This window comes from Neophocaena asiaeorientalis, unplaced genomic scaffold (assembly GCF_003031525.2).
Source record: "Neophocaena asiaeorientalis asiaeorientalis breed wild unplaced genomic scaffold, Neophocaena_asiaeorientalis_V1.1 scaffold504, whole genome shotgun sequence".
Classification (NCBI taxonomy): Eukaryota; Metazoa; Chordata; class Mammalia; order Artiodactyla; family Phocoenidae; genus Neophocaena; species Neophocaena asiaeorientalis.
Window position 1 is genome coordinate 7,200,437 of NW_020174438.1, and position 20,770 is coordinate 7,221,206.

The 20,770-nt window shown below is 36.9% G+C and overlaps 1 protein-coding gene across 1 annotated transcript; it reads left to right on the forward strand.

Moving 5' to 3' along the window:
- Nucleotides 1-908: 908 nt before the first annotated feature.
- ZNF214 (zinc finger protein 214) lies at nucleotides 909-19,765 on the forward strand. The gene is made up of 5 exons (XM_024757111.1): nucleotides 909-992; nucleotides 1,500-1,558; nucleotides 2,192-2,280; nucleotides 12,099-12,260; nucleotides 13,662-19,765. Exons 2-5 carry the CDS (start codon nucleotides 1,542-1,544, stop codon nucleotides 15,350-15,352), a joined length of 1,959 nt encoding a protein of 652 aa, XP_024612879.1. The 5' UTR covers nucleotides 909-992; nucleotides 1,500-1,541; the 3' UTR covers nucleotides 15,353-19,765.
- Nucleotides 19,766-20,770: the final 1,005 nt, after the last annotated feature.

Consider the following 20,770-nt stretch of genomic DNA (forward strand, 5'->3'; position numbering starts at 1 on the left):
CCCAGCACCTAGAACAGTGGATGAGTCCATCCACACCTCATGAATGTAAGAAGGGACTGATGTGGAAACAAACAGGACAAGTTGAAAGAACAACAATTAGGCCAGAATGGCTAATACGGCAAAAGGGAGCAGAATAATGAAATATGGAGTCAGAGAGGTAAGGAATTAGATGAGAAAAGTATGGCCCTATATGTAGGGCCATATAGGTCACTGTGAGAACTTTGGCTTTCACTTAGGAATAAGCGAGGGAGCCAAGAAAGGGTTTTGAGCAAAGTGAATAATCACAATTATGTTTTGATCATCCAGGATCCTCATGAAGGGGATTGGAGTAGCAATAGAAGAAGCGAGGGACCAGTTAATAGTCTATTACAATAATCCAGGTGAGAGAAAATGATGGTAGCAGAGAAGCCTAGGTCTTGGCAGGAAGAGATCAGGGAGGAAAGCCCCACCCGACCAGCGAGTTAGCAGGAGAGAAGCGGGCCCCCATAAAACGAAATTTGAAAAGCCCTCTTCGCGGCTGTGTGACTCGAATTTAGAGACGACGCTACAGCCAGAGCTAGTGGGTTGCCCATTCCGCCGAGTGCGCGAGACAGCAGGCGTTACCACCCCTCGCCCCCCAGGGTGACTGTTTCCCCGAATCCCCAGCCCTGACCCCCCTTCCCAGGGGCCCTAAAAACACCTAGAACCGTCCCGTTAACGTTAGTATCTTGGGGGGCTCAGCCCCATCCTCGGTTCAGAGGGCCATAGTACACGGTCCTCTCACCCCGGAACGCTGACGCTTTAAGGCCAGGTCGCACCTCGTTCTTTCTGGCCAATCAGGAGCCACGTTCTCCGGCGTTTTCCTTTCCCGCCCCGCCTCCTCCCGTCTCCATGGGAACGCTCTAAGTGTCTACTCCGAGGCCTGGGGCTTCGGTTTTGGTCTAGCAGGGCTGCGGCCATTGTTTATTTAGACGGTGTATTTGGGCCGGTCCCCATCCCTCTCCAGAGGCTCCGTAAGTGACGCGGACTCTCGGGAGCACCGAGCCAGAAGCGGACAAGGGTGGGGAGAGCTGTGGCAGGAAGAGAGGCAGAAGAGGGAGGGCCGGGGGCCGAGAAGCCGCTCCGGCTTAGAAATCTCGGACACCAGTGTAGGTGGGTTCTTCACAGTCGCCCTCCCCACGTTTCAACTGAAGAAGGGGAAGGAGAGAGGAGGCAGAGGCAGCTTGGGTCCTGGGGCCGGGGTGCTCGGGGCCGGGAGGTGCTGGGGCGGAGGTCTGGATGGGGAACGGAGGCCTGGATGCGGAACGGAGGCCGCGCGTGTTTCCGCTACAGCAGCCGATGCCGCCGGGATCCAGCTCCGCGAGAACCGTTTGTACGTCTGAATCCGGAGCTTCAGATGTACAAACTCTGGCGGCCCTTGGTGCGTACGGGGAGCCCAAACCTGCCCTGCACCTGGGACACCATGAAGCATTTTTCTCTCTAGGGAAAGAGGGCTCTTAACTGTTTATCATTTTCCCCAGGGACCTGTAATCAGCAACGGAGGACCAGGGTGGCAAAGACTCATGCCCCCATTTTACAGGTGAGGAAAGTGAGGCCCTACGAGGTCTAGAAGTTTGGTCTTTTTCGAAGTTCTACAAGTGGTTGGTGATAGAGTTGAGACTATGATTATGTCCTGGGGGCCCTAGATCTGGGATCTTTTGCTAAGACTCTGTACTCTGATCTAATAGTAAATCCAGTATTTATGTTGTAAGAAGTAGGAGAGGGTGATGGAATTTACCTTTCTACTTAACTGATTGAACAAAACTTTTAAAATATACTTTTAGAAAGAACTATTTAAGTGTGCTGTTTTTCCAATCTTTTTAAAAAATTGTACATGTTAATAATAAACTAGGAAATTTTTGAGGCTCAGAGAGGTTAAATTACATAGAAAGCATCTTCATTCCTGGAGGGACTAAACTGTGAGATCAAATTCTGTTTTCATGCCCAAACTAGAATTGTACTTTTCTTAGATGGTCAGAAATAAGGTCCTGAGTGCCAGTTCGTACAGCTCTCCTTTCGGGTGCTTGAAAGGGAACAGAAATGTTCTTGGGCTCTTTCTAACCTCTGTCTGGGAGATTTGGGGGTTAACACTCAGTTAGTACGTGGGGATTGTAGTGAGTTTGGGAATTTCAAGTGATGCCCAGTTGTTCATTCCTCCTTTCTTCTCCCTCAGCTCAGCCTTCTCAACACTCCACGCTTCCCCCAAAAAGGAGCACAAAGGAGGAAGGAATGGTCACTATTTCCCTCACAGTCTGATCCCAGGTGAGTTGGATTGTCTTTTCTCATGTATGAAATGCCCCCGGCTTCTCCATGGATAGCAGGAGTAGTGGAGGTGGCCACGGGGATGGATGGACCAGACTGAATAGAACATATTCCTCTTTGCCTGGGAAGCTTTCAAGCCTCCTATGCAGCAAGCCCCTACCTCCTGCCCAGTGTCTTTTCCCAGCAATTACTCATTCAGTCAGCCAGTCATTCAAGCCTACTATATAATTCATACTGTTTTTGATGACCCGAGATGAATAAATACAAAAATGTCTTTCCTTAACCTTGGGGAAACAAACCACATGAGGTTAATAAGAATTTCTAAAGTTATCATACATTAAACAGTGCTGGAATGAGTGGCACTTTTAAGTAAAAGACAGGAACAGGAACTCAGAGTTGAATAATTACTATGAATTGGAAGATATCATTCCAGACAGGAAGACCATCATTTAGTCTCAGGCAGAATATAAGGGGACAAATAAGGAAACTGGGCTAGTTGCAGTAGAGACGTAAGTATGAATGTGTAAGGTAAGGCCATACTCTGGAGGGCCAGTTAATGTTTAACTGGTTACTTATTCTTGTGTACCACTCAGAGTCCACGGCACATCAACCAGACACAGCCATTATTGACATTTTGATGTATTTATCAATACTTAGAGCCTTTTATTTAATACTTAATATACATACGTATTCACTAATCCGTACAAATACTAGTATGTATGCATACATACACATACACATATGTACAAATATGCAAACATAAATTTAAGATACATATATAAAGAGATGAGTATATATAAAAAAATTTGAATCATTACAGATAGGCTCCATGAGGGCAGGGAATGTTCCTAGTATATAGAACTATGCCTGGCATATAGTGAGCACTCAATGAATATTTGTTGAATGTATGAATGGCTGTTATATGTCTAATTTTTTCATTTAACATATGGACATTTTTCCAAGTATGTTTGGATAGCATGAGTATTTTTTTAACATCTTTATTAGAGTATAATTGCTTTACAATGGTGTATCAGTTTCTGCTTTACAACAAAGTGAATCAGTTATACATATACATATGTCCCCATATCTTTTCCCTCTTGCATCTCCCTCCACCCCACCCTCCCTATCCCACCCCTCTAGGTGGTCACAAAGCACTGAGCTGATCTCCCTGTGCAATGCGGCTGCTTCCCACTAGCTATTTTACGTTTGGTAGTGTATATATGTCCATGCCACTCTCTTTGTCCCAGCTTACCCTTCCCCCTCCCAGTATCCCCAAATCCATTCTCTAGTACGTCTGCATATTTATTCCAGTCTTGCCCCTAGGTTCTTCTGACCATTTTCTTTTCTTTTTTTTTAGATTCCATATATATATGTTAGCATACGGTATTTCTTTTTCTCTTTCTGACTTACTTCACTCTGTATGACAGTCTCTAGGTCCATCCACATCACTACAAATAACTCAGTTTCGTCCTTTTTATGGCTGAGTAATATTCCATTGTATATATATATGCCACATCTTCTTTATCCATTCATCTGTTGATGGACACTTAGGTTGCTGCCATGTCCTGGCTATTGTAAATAGAGCTGCAATGAATATTTTGGTATATGACTCTTTTAGAATTATGATTTTCTCAGGGTATATGCCCAGTAGTGGGATTGCTGGGTCATATGGTATTTCTATTTTTAGTTTTTTAAGGAACCTCCATACTGTTCTCCATAGTGGCTGTATCAATTTACATTCCCAACAACAGTGCAAGAGGGTTCCCTTTTCTCCATACCCTCTCCAGCATTTATTGTTTGTATATTTTTTGATGATGGCCGTTCTGACCGGTGTGAGATGATATCTCATTGTAGTTTTGATTTACATTTCTCTAATGATTAATGATGTTGAGCATTCGTTCATGTGTCTGTTGGCAATCTGTATATCTTCTTTGGAGAAATGTCTATTTAGGTCTTCTGCCAATTTATGGATTGGGTTGTTTTTTTTTTAATTTTTAAAATTTGTTTACTTTTGGCTGTGCTAGGTCTTCGTTGTTGCGCCTGGGCTTTCTCTAGTTGCGGTGAGCCAGGGCTACTCTTTGTTGCGGTGCGTGGGCTTCTCATTCTGGTGGCTTCTCTTCTTGTGGAGCACGGGCTCTAGGCGCCTGGGCTTCAGTAGTTGTGGCTCACGGGCTCTAGAGCGCAAGCTCAGTAGTTGTGGCACACAGGCTTAGTTGCTCTGCGACATGTGGCATCTTCCCAGACCAGGGCTCGAACCCGACTTGATTTGTGACCCAAGATATGATCTGTCCTGGAGAATGTTCCATGAGCACTTGAGAAGAATGTGTATTCTGTTGTTTTTGGATGGAATGTCCTATAAATATCAATTAAGTCCATCTTGTTTAATGTATCATTTAAAGCTTGTGTTTCCTTATTTATTTTCATTTTGGATGATCTGTCCATTGGTGAAAGTGTGGTGTTAAAGTCCCCTACTATGATTGTGTTACTGTTGACTGTATTATGTCAATATGAATATTGACATAATATGAAAGGATAATCAGGGAGATAAATAAAGTGGAGATTGACCACTTTCAACATATATTTATTGGTCATTTGCATTACTTCTTTGATAAATTGACTCAAATTACCTTTTTCCTACTGAATTTTTTGTTTCCATTTGATAGAATGTACTCAGTATGTAAAATATGGAAGCCATTTGTTATATGCTGTAAATATTTCTTTAGGTTATCACTTGCCTTTTACTTTTAAGGACTTCTTTGTTTATATAACTTAAATTTGTATAAAGTGAATCTTCTTTTTATTTATATGTATAGTTTTATACAGCACTAGCTGACAGCTCAACATCACCTCATCCAAACCAGAACTGCCCAGCCAAGCTACCTGTGAATTTCTGACCCAGAGAAACCATGAAAGATAATAATTATTGTTTTAAGCCACTCAGTTTTGAAGTAACTAGTTGTGTGGCAGTAGATTATAAACACAGGTGTTGCTGCATTTTATTGGCCTTATATTTTACTTTATTTCTGAAGTTTATGTCAATATTCATTAGTAATATAGATCTGTAGTTTTCTGATTTTGCTGTCTCAGTGTTTTCCTGAGTTTCTTAAAATTTTTGATAACTCTTTTATATGCCTTGGAATAGTTTAATAGAATCACATAATCTGTTCTTTGCAAATCTGAAAGAATTCATTTAAGGAAACTTTTGGGTTGTTATTGTGAAGGTCATATTTCTTTGATAACTTGACCAGTTTCTTTCAAAATATCTGATCTGTTCAGAATTTTTCCCTTTTCTTGGGGCTATATCAAATGGTTTTCTAGGAAAAAATACATTTCCCATTCAGATTTATGTTCTAAAGAATGGTGGAAAGTGCCCACCTAATGCTCAATTAAATTTTTATCTGTTGCTTTTTCACTAATCTCATTTCTAACTTTTTTCTCTTTGTGCCCACCCCTTTTTCTTTTCTTTTCTAGCTAGTCAGGGATTGATCTATTTTATTGTTAATATTTTCCCCCCAAAGAACTGGCCCTTGGATTCATTTAACAATGGTAAATGTTTTTCAATCCTAACATTTTCTTTTACTAACTCTATAACTTTCCCTTTAACATTTAAGTGTTTAATCCATCTAGTGCCCCATTGTATATGATATCAAATTGGAATCCAGCTTTATTTTTTCTCATATAGTTAATCAGTTTCACACCACCATCTAGTGTAAATAATCCATTCTTCTTTGATTTTTAATGCCATCTTTATTGTTAATAAGTTTTCATATATAAACAAGTACATTGCTTAGGCTCTGAGTCCTCAATTCTGTTCTACTGGTCTATTTGTTCTGATTTTACTACTGTAGTTTGGTGGTATGTCAGTATCTAGTAGAACAAGTCTTCCTGCTTGGTTTACTTAAGTCTTTATGGACTTCTTTTCCCTCCCTATAAATTTTAGGGAAAAAAAGTATATCGTGTTCCTCAAAAAATCCAGCTAGAAATTTGACTGGAGGTATACTGAATTTGAGTCATCTCATCCGAGAACATGGAGGCATGCTTCTCCCTTTATTCAGATAATCTTTTTTCTACTTTACTGGAATTTGGAAGTCGTCTTCAAAGATAAAACTATCTTTTTATAAGATAGTTGTTTTTTTGGTTTTTTTTTTTGCTGTTGTGAATATCTTGTTTTCTGGTAGTTGATTGCTGATACCATGATGCTTTTGCTTTATTGTGTCTGGTAATTTTGCTGAGCTTTTCCATCAGTTTATGGTTTATCCACATACTCTTGTTTTTCTAGGTAGATTGCCATAACATATGCAAATAATGACATTTTATGTTTTTTCTTCTAATCCTTAGCTTCTTATTTCTTTTTCTTTTCTTATAGTATTTGTCAGAACCCTTAGTACTATTTTGAAAGCAGTGGTGATGGTGGGCATTCTTATCTTGTTACCATCGTAAAGGAAATACGTATAAAATTTCTCCATTAAGCTTAATGTTTGATGTAGATTCTTAGTATCAGTATATAACCTTTACCAATTTAGGTAGTTTCTTTTTATTTCTAGTTGGCTAAAAGTTTTTGTAAGACCTTTATAGGCGGTGAACATTATGATCTTTATCACACAATTTTTCTGCATCAGTTGAGATAATTGTGGTTTTCTTCTGTAGTCTATTAGTATAGTGAATTATGTTGATTAATTTTCTCATGTTGAACTGTCCTCCATTCCTGTTATAAATTATGCTTTATCATTTTTTCATACATATCTGAATTCAGTTAGCTAATATCTATTTAGGATTTTTTACATATCTATCAAACTTAAAAATGGGCCTATAGTTTTCTTTTGTATTGTTCTTATCAGGTCTTGTAATCAATATTACACTGGCCATATAATGAGCTAGTAATTTTCACTTTCTATTTTCTAAAACAATTTGATTATAATAGTAATTAACTGTTAATTGAACATTTGCGAGAACTCAACTGTAAAACTCTTTGGGCCTTTGATTTTGGGGGAGGGAGAAAGAATCTTGGCTGCCGTTTCAGTTTTCTTTAATACTTACTGGTATGTAATTTTATATTACTCTTAAAATCTATTTTGGCATTTTATATTGGCATTGTGTACTAGGAATTTGTCCTTTTATATAGATGTTCAAGTGTATTTGCATATAGTTCATAATGCTCTTGTATTATTTTAAGTCTTATGTCTGTGGTTATTTCCTCATTTTGTCCAGTATTTTGTTTATAATCATCTTTTCAAAAAAAAAATTAGACTTGCAGAGATCTGACTTATTAAATTTTTTTTTTGACATTAAATTTTTAAGAGCATCTTTTGGCCTTATGCATTTCCACATCATCTATTTGTTTATTGCCCCTTTGACTTTCAGCTTTATCCTTCTTTTTTGAAGTTTGCTCTTTTTTTTTTAGAGGGGGAGGGTTTTTATTTTCTGAGTTTCTGAGTTGAATGCTTAGGTTGATTATATGTAGCCATTCTTATTTCCTTTTAGTACTTATTTATCTGGGTCTTGAAAATTTTGATGTGTAATTATTATTATTCAATTCAAATTTTCTTAATTATCATTATATTTTCCTTTAAAATTTAAGGGCTATTTAATATGTTACTTGGGTTCCAGAAGTGTGGATTTTTAAATTCCATTGTTAATAGTTCCTAATTTTATTACCTTGTATCTAGAGAATGTATTCTGCATTATGTTGATAATTTGGAATTTATTGAGATTTCTTTTATAGACCAATACATGGTCAGTCTTGTAACAGTATTGTGGGTTCATGAAAATAATGTGTATTTAGTGTTTTGGGAGTATAGAATTCAACACAGAAAAAATAACTCGAGTATTAATTGTACTGTTTAGTCTTTATATTGTTGAGTTCTTTGGTTTTGCTTGATCTATCATTTTCTGAGAGGAGTGTATTAATATCTATAATTACAATCAATGGTGTATATATTATATCTCCTTGAACTTACGATAGTTGTTACTTAATACATTTTGAAATTCTATTTATGGGTGTAGTTTAATTATAATGGATATTTTTTGGTCTTACTATTTATTAATACAGAAAAAAAACTGTGTTTTTTGTCCCTTATATTTTTGCCATAAATTTTTTATTGGGATATAACTGGCATATTAGTTTCAGGTATACAACGTGATTCTATATTTGTATATATTGTAAAATGATCACCACAATATGTCTAGTTAACATCCATCACCACACATAGTTACAAACTTTTTGCCATAAATTTTATTTCAGCTGAAGTTAAGTTTGTTATTACAGCTTTCTTTTGGTTCATATTTGTGTGGAATATGTTGTTCCATCCTTTTATTCCCATGTTTTTTTTCTTTTTAGTGTCTCTTCTAAACCACATGTTGAATCTCATTTTTTTAACCTACAAATCTGTGTCTTTTAATCTGTGAGATTAAGCTATTCACATTTACTATAATTACTGTTATTTTTGCTATCATATGGTCCCCATCTTCTCTCACCGCCCCCCCCCCACCCTCTGATATACCGTCTCGGAGCAATTCTGACAAAATCTTAATTCTGGTGGGTGGTACACCAAGAGCAATAATTTCATTTCTCATAAAATTACTCTGTTAATCTCGGGTAATACTTTTTCCTTTGATTTTACCTTATGTAATATTAATATTGCAAAACCTACTTTATTTATTTATTTATTTTCCGGTACGCGGGCCTCTCACTGCTGCGGCCTCTCCCGTTGCGGAGCAACAGGCTCCAGACGCGCAGGCTCAGCGGCCATGGCCCACGGGCCCAGCCGCTCCGCGGCATGTGGGATCTTCCTGGACTGGGGAACGAACCCGCGTACCCTGAATTGGCAGGCGGACTCCCAACCACTGCACCACTAGGGAAGCCCCTACTTTATTTTTGTCTATATTTTTCTGTTATAGATTAGCCTGTCTTTTCATTTTTAATCTTCTAGAATTCAGTAGTTTGGAGTGTCTTCTAAGCAATATGCCTCTATATTTTAAAACTGTTTTAGTATCCTTTTGTCTATTACTAATTTTACTTGCCATCTTAATTTATGCTTTCTATAATTTTTTTCCTCTATAGACTTGTACTTACTAATTTTGAATGTAGGTATTCCGCTTTTAACTTTCTAGTGGGGGAGAATATTTTAAACAAATTTAAAAAAATAAATATTTTCAAAGTTTTACAGTGTTTTTTTAGTAAACTGAAACGAACATGCCTGGTGGTTCTAATTCTGGAAATGTATCTTCTAGAAATACTACGAGTGTTCAATGATGTATTTAAGGGAGTTGTTCACTGCTGTATTATGATAGCCAGAAAACTGGAAATAATCGTCATCAGTATGGGAACAGTTACATTTTGGAACATCATAACATGAAATGCTATGCAACTTTTACAACAATACATCAACCATCTATTTCTGCATAATAAATTATATGTAGCAGCTTAAAACAACAAACATTTATTACCTCAGTTTCTAAGGGTCAGGAATCTGGGAACAGTATAGCAGTGTGGTTCTGGCTCAGGGTTTCACACGAGGTTGCAGTCAAGCTGTCAGCAGGACTACAGTTCATTGGAAGCCTTCACTGGGGCTGGAGGATCCACTTCTTGATGGTTCACTCACATGGCTGTTGGCAGATGCCTCATTTCTTACTGAGGACAGAAGGCCTCAGTTCCTCACCACATGGGCCTCTCTACAGGGCTGCCTGAGTATTCATACAGTGTGTTAGGTAGCTTCTCCTAGAGTGACTGATCCAAGAAAAAAAGCATGGAGGAAGCTGCAGTGCCTTTTATGAGCTAGTCTTGAAAGCTGCACACCATTGCTTCCCCTTCTTTTTTTTCCTGTTCATCACAAGTAAGTCCCTAACCCAGGCCACATTCAAGAGGTGGGGAATTAGGCTCCACCTTTTGAAGGGAAAGGTATCAAATAATTTCTGGACATATTTTAAAATTACCACGAATAACACAGGCCTATATGTACTGAAACGGGAAGTTGTATACTACATATTATGTAAAAAAAAGCAGACTGCAGAATTATCATGTCTGTGTTATGAAAAAAACATTAGTGGGGTATGTATGTATGAAAAAAGGTCCATAAGGACACAGTGAAAACTATAGTGGTTATTTCTTAAATTATTTGGGGAGGGTAGACTTAATTTTTACTTATATTACTTCAGCATTGTTATAATTTTTATGAACTTTCAGTAAAGAAAAAAAATGAGGCTCTTAATCTCTAGTATATTTTTTAAAATAAATTCCTAAATCTTAACATTTACTGAACATTTTAAATTGAACTTTACAATTGAGAATGTGTCATCAAAGAAAAATGAATTTGTCACATAACCAACTTGATTTATTCTTTCTACTAAAATATTTTTAGACAGTTAGAATACATGCATTTATCTCTTCTACTTTCTAAAACTACATAGATATCGTAAAAAACCAAGAAATTTATGAACTTAAAATGACGAAGCCGAAGAGCCATCAGCAAATGAGAAATTTCAACAAAATCCTGGATGGCAACAGTAGGAATAGTGGTAAGAGCCACATAGGGCTGAAGGTGTTACATCCTAGAATACTCAGCAGGGTAATACAGACAAGAAAGGAACTGATGAGCCCTGTGAACTTTGGAGAGGCTCAAATCCATACACCATTTGGGGCAGAGGGCCAGCCACAAAAGAAGACCCTAAAATATTTCCAGAGAGGAAAGAAAAAGTTGCCCACAAAGGAATTACAGTTTGTTTGTTCTTTAAATCAGTCTTAGCAACGCTAAAAGCTTATAAACAGTGAAGCAGTTCCGAGAAAAATTCTTTTCACTCTCGAATTCTCCACCCAGCCACTTATGAGGGATAGTAATAAAGACTTAAGGTATATAGTGATTCAAATGATTCTTGGGAATCTTTCCTAGTAACCGTGTTTGGACATTCTCCTTTGAAGAAAACCTCGCCTGTTTCTCACCTTTGCTTTCTTCGATGGCCATAGGCTTAACATTCACAGGCTTGATTGAACTCATGTTGTTATGTGCCTTCCAATTAATGGTGTAAATCACAAAAGAAGAAGAGTCATATGATCTTGAAATGGAGCACTAACGATTAGCCGGCCCTGACTGGAGCAGGATGATGGACTTTTCCAAAATAAAAGGGGTGGGTGAGGGGATGAGACACTTGATAAAATAGATTATATAAAGCCTTTTGAAAAATCAAAAAACTCAGGACAGTAAATTTATTAAATAAAAATTAAACAGGTAATTCCCCCCCACAAAAAATGGTATATAATCATATTCAGAATTATATAAGTACTGCTTATTGATTTAACCAGAAAATTAGTGCTAACGCTGCGGGTGGTAATCTAATTCCTCATCTCACAGTGGGAAGTAAACAGTCTAAAGTGATCAGCCGTGAAGCAATAATACAAGCAACATGAAGCAATATTGTTACAGTTGGCAAATAGTTCTGGTCCAGAGAATGTAGACCTGGGTCCTAGCTGCAGTACCTCCAGGTCCATGATCTTGGGAATTAATCTTTTTCAACCATTATTACTAATGTGTAAAATGAGGATAATAATAGTATCTACAACATAGGATTGCTGTGAGGATTTCTTGAAATATACGTGAAGAGTACTTACTTGGCTCAGTGGTTAGCAGACAAATGCTATATAAATGTTTCTTATGATGGTGATGGTGTTCAATGATTGGATACATTATTTAAGTACTTGACCTCTTATTATGTCTCCTCTTACCTTTCTTGTTTTTCTTCATTATTGGAGTTATTTCTTTTTCTTTTTGGTTTACCACTTATGTTACCTGCTGAATGTCTTTTTCTTTGTCCATCTTCTCACTTAGATTTCTTCTTCCTGGAAAGCCTGATCTTCGACCAGATGGCCATAACATTTGAAGATGTGACTGTTAATTTTACTTGGGAGGAGTGGAAATTCTTGGATTCTTCTCAAAAAAAGCTCTACAGAGAGGTCATGTGGGAGAACTACACAAATGTTATGTCAGTAGGTAAATTATCCCAACTCTTAGGAAATAAGGTTAGTTTATTCTGGGACCAGTTTTTTTTTTTCCAACATCTTTATTGGGGTATAATTGCTTTACAACAGTGTGTTAGTTCCTGCTTTATAGCAAAGTGAATCAGTTATACATATACATATGTTCCCATATCTCTTCCCTCTTGCGTCTCCCTCCCTATCCCACCCCTCCAGGTGGTCACAAAGCACCGAGCTGATATCCCTGTGCTATGTGGCTGCTTCCCACTAGCTATCTACCTTATGTTTGGTAGTGTATATATGTCCATGCCTCTCTCTCGCTTTGTCACAGCTCACCCTTCCCCCTCCCCATATCCTCATGGGACCAGTTTTGTTGAGTATTTTGGTTATTAGGGTGCTATATTGAGGTAGAAGAACCATTCTCAAAAATGGTTCTTAAATCACATGAGAAATAGAAGGTAAAGAAAGCAAGATATCTTCCAAAACATTTTGGCTATGTAATTAATAGGTATTTGTGATTCTTATTTATTTTCTGGATTACACTTAAAGCACAGATTTCTGCCCATAATTTTGTGCAGTCCTCAATTTGTTCTCTCTTCATGTTCTATTTGTAAGTTAGCTTTTGCTGTATAACAAACTACCCCAAACTTAGTGACTTAAAACAAACTGTGTTATTTTTCATGATTCTAGTTGGTTAGATGGATCTTCTATCATTGAGTGACTTGATTGGGGCTGGATGGTCTAAGATGAAGCTGGACAGCCTGAATGGCAGTTGGTCAGTATCAGTGTTATAACAGGCATGTATTGACCACATGTCTCTCTTCAAGGAGGCCGGCCCAGGCTCATTTACATGGTGGTGATCACAGGACTTTCAAAACCAGCAAGAGAGGCCAAGCCCCAATGCACAAGCACTTTGCGAATCTCTGCTTGTCTCACTTTTGTCCCAGTGGCCAAAGCAAATTATATAGCCAAGCCTAGAGTCACTGTGTAAGGGGAACACCCAAAGATGTAGATAAAGTAGAGATTTTTTCCCCACAATCTACTATACTATTTTAGAACAGAAAAATAGAAACAATATTTTATTTCTTATAATAATGTCCCAAATAGAGTAAGCTAATTAAATCTCAGTCTTTAAGACTATTTCCATTAAACCAGTCGGGCTTTCTCTTTTATTTCTAACAGTACCTGGTATGTAGTAGATGCTCAAGATATGTTTGTTGAATGAATGAATACATCTATGAATGAAAAAACAAATGAATTCCACACCCAAATATGGAGCAGCCTAAGTCATAACACTTCTTTCCCACTTGCACCCACACATATATTCCTGTAATTCTGGAGCTTGTTGATTGAGATACTTGGAAATTTTTAAGCACAGCTTTCATCTTACCACTGGGTTATCTGCTTATTTTTCTAGGAGACTGGAAAGAGAGCTACAGACTCCAAGAAGAAAGATTCAGATGTTTTGAACATGAACATCTTTCCTGCTGGCAAGGCTGGAGGAATGCCAGCACTCAGATATATGATAATCAGAACTATGTGGAAATGGTTCAAGGTATAGATTCCAAAGACCTAAAGCAGCAACACCTTTCTCACTCTCAAGAATGGTTAATACTCTTCACACAAGTACCAGGGTTTGGGAACTATGAACTGACTTTTGAAGGTAAAATTCCCAGGAACTTAAAATATACGAAGTTTATACCTTGTCAATCCTTAGAAACAAAACACACTGAAGACAATGGTAGAGAAATCTATGTGAGTGATTCACGTGGTTTTCAAGGACGCAGATACCATGTTGTCATATCCAGGAAAAATCTCTCTGTGGAAAGAGAACAGAAGCTCATAGGTCCGTATTCTTATATCCCAGGAGAGGAAGCCCTTCCAGAGTACACTGGGGAGATATGCCAAAATGACCTGCTGAAAGGCTCTGTGGAAGAGAAATACTGTGGATATAATAAATGTAAAGAAAGTTATTATTGGAACTCACAGTGTGTTCACAAGAGAAATCAACTTGGAGAAAAGTTGTGTCCATGCTCCATCAGCACAGCATGCTTCCCTCAGAGATCAGACCTATACAGACATCCAAGAATCCACATAGGTAAGAAGCTGTACAGATGTAATGAAGGTGCCAGTAATTTTAGTCAGAGCTTCGGTGTTCACTTTCATCAGAGAGTCCACCCAGGGGAGGTACCTTATATATGTAATGTGTGTAGTAAGAGCTTCAGTCAGATCTCCAGTCTTCACTGTCATCAAAGAGTCCACACAGAAGAGAAACTCTGTAGACTGCAGTGTGATAAGGACCTCGGTAGAAATTCATTACTTCACATTCACCAAAGACTTCACATAGGAGAGAAGCCTTTTAAGTGTGATCAGTGTGGTAAGAGTTTTAGTCGGAGTTCAGTACTTCATGTTCATCAGAGAGTCCACACAGGAGAAAAACCGTATAAGTGTGATGAGTGTGGTAAGGGCTTCAGTCAGAGTTCAAATCTTCGAATTCATCAGTTAGTCCACACAGGAGAAAAGTCCTATAAATGTGATGACTGTGGTAAGGGCTTTACCCAGCGCTCAAATCTTCAAATCCATCAGAGGGTGCATACAGGAGAGAAGCCTTACAAATGTGACGACTGTGGGAAGGACTTCAGTCACAGCTCAGATCTTCGCATTCATCAGAGGGTCCACACAGGGGAGAAGCCCTATACTTGTCATGAATGTGGGAAGGGCTTCAGCAAGAGTTCCAAACTTCACACTCACCAAAGAGTACATACTGGAGAGAAACCCTATAAATGTGAACAGTGTGGGAAGGGCTTCAGTCAGCGTTCTCATCTTCTCATTCATCAGAGAGTCCATACGGGAGAAAAACCCTATAAATGTGATGATTGTGGAAAGGGCTTTAGTCACAGCTCAAATCTTCACATTCATCAGAGGGTCCACACAGGAGAGAAGCCTTATCAATGTGCTAAGTGTGGTAAGGGTTTCAGCCATAGCTCAGCTCTTCGAATTCATCAAAGAGTCCACATGGGAGAAAAGATTCATAAATGCCATGAGTATTATAAGGGGTTCGATCAGAATTCACGTCTTCACAGTAATCGCAGAAGAAAAACCTTATAATTCTGTTCATTTAGTTATAACAGCTTTAATCAAAGCTTCACCTTAAGCCCAGTAAATGCTGCTGGGAAGAAAATTCTATAAATAACGCAAATAATCGCAAGCAACGTTTATTGTTTCCCCTAATTCCTACTAAAAATCGTTTGCCTCAAGAGGAGATCCTTAGGAGGATATTTTAAATTAAAATGTATTTTCTTTTTCTACAATAAATATTATGCATAGTCATTATAAAATATATAGAAGAGTCAAGAAGAAAACTTTTCATCCTGTTTCATTCTAAGCCTTTTTTCCTGTGCATTTTCATGTGCATGAAGTCATACTGTATGTTCAATTTTATATTTTCACTGACTTCAAAACATTTTCTTATATTTTGGTTTGAATTGAAATTGGCTAGCTATAAATGAAATAGCATCTTGACTCACCTGTAAAGTCCCTAAGAAGCTACAGAAAAAAAATGAAAACACACAAAACTTGAAACTCAAACTGGTAGACAACAAGTTCTCAAATGTTGAAGAATTAACTAAAGGGCCAGTAAATTCGGAAAGCAATGTATGACCCTTATCCAAGATAGGGTATCTTAGAGATGTTATTTCTGTCACCCAGAAAACTCAAGAACCAGCCTTTTGTTGCAGGGGTGCTGCACTGTGAGGTTACCATGATACACTCTCACCCATTCCCCTTCCCAGTTTTCCACATTTATTCATAGGTTCAGACACTAGGAGGTGTGGAAAAATTCTGCTTGTCTAAAAAACCAAAGAGGGAAAATGGATAAAGACCTCTGCAAGAGTAACTGTCAAAAGACAACAGAATAACACCTTCAGAATTGTGAGGCTGAAAAATGTTATCGCCCATAGTTTATCTTATCAACTAAATTGTCTTTTACGTTTGTAGGTAACAAATTAGATAAGCAAGAAAACAGAAAACATATCAAATATGTACCTTTCTTAAAGAGAGCTCAAGAATGTGGAAGTCATAGTGTAAAAGAACTGGTAACAAACACTAAAATCAGTTAAACATGCAGTTAAGTCTTGAATAATTGTTAATTTGTTTACAAAACTTCAAAAATATTAAATAGTTGTACAAGAAAATATTTAATATACAAATGTTGAGTATAAAAGCATTATATGTTAAAGTCTGGATGGGAAAGTAGGGTTATCAGATAAAATCCAGGACACCCAGGTAGGTATGATTTTCAGATATACAATGATAATTTTTTAGTATTAAGTATGTCCCAAATATTGCATGGAACTTATACTAACAAATTATTTGTTCATATAAATTCAAACTTAACAGCACCCTGTGTTTTTATTTGCTAAATTTGGCTACCAAATGAGGGAAGGACAGCAAAAGAAAGTGTGCTACATCTCTGACCTTAAATAGCATGGATTCATAACATTTTCTTCTTGACTTTAACAACTCTAGAAATAAAGGTCTAAATATTTTTTTACAAAGTTAGAAATTGAAACTAAAATAACTAAAAACATACTTCTTTCAAAACAGAGAAGATAAAAGCAAAGAATATTCAGTGCCTATAGCAAAAGACAGAAAACAAAAACAACATGAAGATGATCTAAAAAATTGGAGAACATGGATCAAGATGAGAGGAAATCAAATTTATCAAAATAGGTTAAATCTCCCCTTAAAAAGTTTTGAAAACCCTTGATTGGATTAAAATTTTACTTATATGCTATTACAACAGAAAAGATTAAAGCAAAATGATACTGGTCAATTGACCAATTTTCAATTGATTGATTGATTGCTCAATATTGATTTATTGATATAAAAGAATAGGCAAATGTTTATTAGGCAAACAAAAGCATGCCTACAATATACTTTTAAAGGTTAATTTTAAATGAACTGATTAAACCCATTAAGGTGGGTAATAATATAAAAACCAAGTTTCCTAAATTCTTGTAATAATCAGAAAAATACAATGGGTGCAAAAAAGGGTTTGAAATACTAAAATTTCTTTAAAAGGAACAAATAGCAAAAATGTAGAATGAAAATAATGAAAAACAAAACATTTAATTGAAAATAAAGGGACTTGTATAGAGCGGATGTTCTTAATTTATAGATTTATTTCCAATCTCATCAAAATCCCAATGAGATGTGAAATTGAAAAAAGTATTCTAAAGTCTTTTAAGAAAAATAGATATTGGAGAAGAGCAAAGATAAGAAAGATTAATGAGATTGCCCTAACATATAATAAATGATATATTGAAGTTAAAATACTGAGAACTTGATTGTACATTTGAAAAAATGTTCAGAATGCTCAGTTATTACTAAATAGCTTAAAAATAAACCAGTATATGGTTTACATATATATATATATATAAAACATTAAGTAGATATGCTTAAATACTTTACATATGATAAAAGATTTATGTATAGAAGGACTATTCAGTAAATGGTGCTGAGAAAATTAACTCTTTCATGAAAAATAAAATTAGGCTTTCGTCTCATGACCTATATCATATATACTGATCTAATATATATTGATTAAAGCACAGGTTTTCAAGCTGTGTTCCATGAACCTCCATATGGTTTCATGAAGGCTGGTTCATCAAAAACAAAGCCACAAGTTAACCCCATCCATCTTTTCTGATTCACGTTCAAGATTAGCACAAGATTTCTTTCTCTCTTTGTCTTCTTTTAGAGGAGGTTCTACCATTTTAAACATAAAATGTTTAAAATTCACCAAAGTGGGTTTTTCCATGGTTGAAAACACACATGCATTTTTTGAGAGTTTGATGAAATGGAAGAACTCAGAAAAACTACCTAGGAATTTGACCACATTAAAAAAATTTAAACCATAGGTTAAGAACATATGGAAGTCAAGACAACAGGGAAAATATTTGCCCTGATTAGGATAGTTACGAACTTTTATAAGTTAATACAAGAGATGGACACCAACTTTAAAAAACGGCAAAGGACGTCAACAGATTAAAGCAATGAAAATACCGTTAACAAAAATTGTAATAGCTATTTTTAGTGAGAGTACAGAATGATTGATACTTATACACTACTTATGTTGAGGGTAAATTGACATGCTTCGGTAAAGCTATTTGGCCAATTATAAGCCTTAAAATTGTTATTATTCTTTGTCCTACAGTGATTTCATATCTAGTGTATATCCTGTGGAAATAGAGTTACACTCTCTTGGGGTACTTCATTTTTTTTTTTTTAACATCTTTAATGGAGTATAATTGCTTTACATTGTTGTGTTATTAGGGTAGTTCTATTTGCAAAGAACAGAGATCCACTTAAGTTATTTCATATAAAAATTGAGTTATATAACATTGTTTTAAAATCTCACCAAAAAAGAAAAAGAAAACACTAGGACAGAAGCTTCAATATGAGAATTTGCCGTAGAAAGCCATTATTAGACAAGGAGGCTACTCTTTCAAGAACTTTTGTTTCTCTTTGGTTATTCCTCTCTTCTCTACAGACTGACCTCCTGTTTCCTCACTCTGTGCATGCTTATAATTGGCACCACGTCCTTGAATATATTTTTTTCAATTTTATTGCCCATCACTAACTTGTAACTTCTGGGTCTCTGTTTAGATTTCTGAGTAGGGGAAGATGATTGGCTCAACTTATAACTACTACCTCCTGACAAGTCTGAGACCAGGCCAAACTATAGGCTACCGGTAAGCCTTTGGATTGGCCTGCTTTGTATCAGATGTTCACTCTGGTGCTCTCAGACATGCCCAGGGATGAAGTGATAAGGCATATAACATGGTTGTAAGGGCTGATGTTCAAATAGGTTTCTCCAGAAAGTGGTGGGTCTGGGCTAAGCATTCTGAACTAAATTAGAACACGTACACAGATAAATGTTTAAGATATTTATTATAATATTTCTATGCTGCCCTCCCCCCTAAATAGGGGAAAGGTCATATAAATTATGGTTCATCTACATGATGTAATCTTATGCAGTCATTAAAACTTATATTTTCCAAGAATGTTATAATAAAAATATACTTATGGTGTTAAAAGTACAAGATATAGAACTCTATATGGGGTAAGATTCTATTTATATTTATACAGATATTTCCATGGGGAAAACATTGGATGTATACAAAAATGTTATTAGTGGGTTTCTTTGAGAGGATCTTCGGTTATCTTTATGTTCTTCATGCTTTTCTGTATTTTTTATATTTTTATTGGTGTCATTTAAAAAAAATAAAATTTTACATACAACTTATTTAAAATGTTAATGATTACATGACATTCCATTGTGTGGCTGTACCATAATACTTATCGCTATATTATCGGGTATTTAGACTGTTTTAATTTTTATATCATGAATTGAACTGCCATAAATGTACTTATGTATGAAGTTTTCAATTATTTTAGTTAATTTTTATAATGATTTTCTATATTCAGTTATTGGGCTAAAAGATAGGAGGCAGAAGGTATAATTTGTGCAAAGAAATGGAATAATGAAATTACATGATGTATACAGCCAGCTACAAGTAATGTCAAAGTACCTGACAACAATGTCAAAGTTAAGTACTTGACATTGTTGGATTATAAAAGCGAAAGGTGAGGTTAGAGGATGGCCAGGTCATGAAGGACTTCTTGTGCCAAGCTAAAAAATTTCTCGTGGTCATGGAGAGACATTAAAGAATCTTAAACAAAGCAACAACAGTATGTCATTTGGAAAAGACTTCAACAACAGTGACTGGATATCCAGAGACTGGATATTTTGTAGAGTGAGGGGAAGAGGAGCAAGAATGGAGGTCATGAGGCCATATAGTAGACAAGACAACGAGGTGGTGTCAATGAGTTTTGGTAGTAGGAGGCAGTTTCCTTTTCTTTTTTTTTAATATTTATTTATTTGGTTGCGCTGGGTCTTAGTTGTGGCAGGCGGGCTCCTTAGTTGTGGCATGTGAACTCTTAGTTGCGGCATGCATGTGGGATCTAGTTCCCTGACCAGGGATCGAACCCAGGCCCCCTGCACTGGGAGCACAGAGTCTCATCCACTATGCCACCAGGGAAGTTCTGTTTCCTTTTTTTTTTTTTTTTGCGGTACGTGGGCCTCTCACTGTTGTGGCCATTAAAATTTTTACACGTGCCCCATACAGAAGTAGTATTCCCAGTTGCTTTTTTTTTTCTTTATTTTTTGGCTGTGTTGGGTCTTCACTGCTGCATGTGAGCTTCTCATTGCGGTGGCTTCTCTTGCTGCAGAGCATGGGCTCTAAGAGCATAGGCTCAGTAGTTGTGGCACATGGGCTTAGTTCCTCTGTGGCACGTGGGATCTTCCCAGACCAGGGATCGAACCCATGTTTCCTGCATTGGCAGGCAGATTCTCAACTACTGTGCCACCAGGGAAGCCTTCCAGTTGCTTTTATATGAAAACTGAGTCACAGGAAGAGAAACCTGATTGAAAAATTCCCTTCCTCTTTAAACTAGTACTCT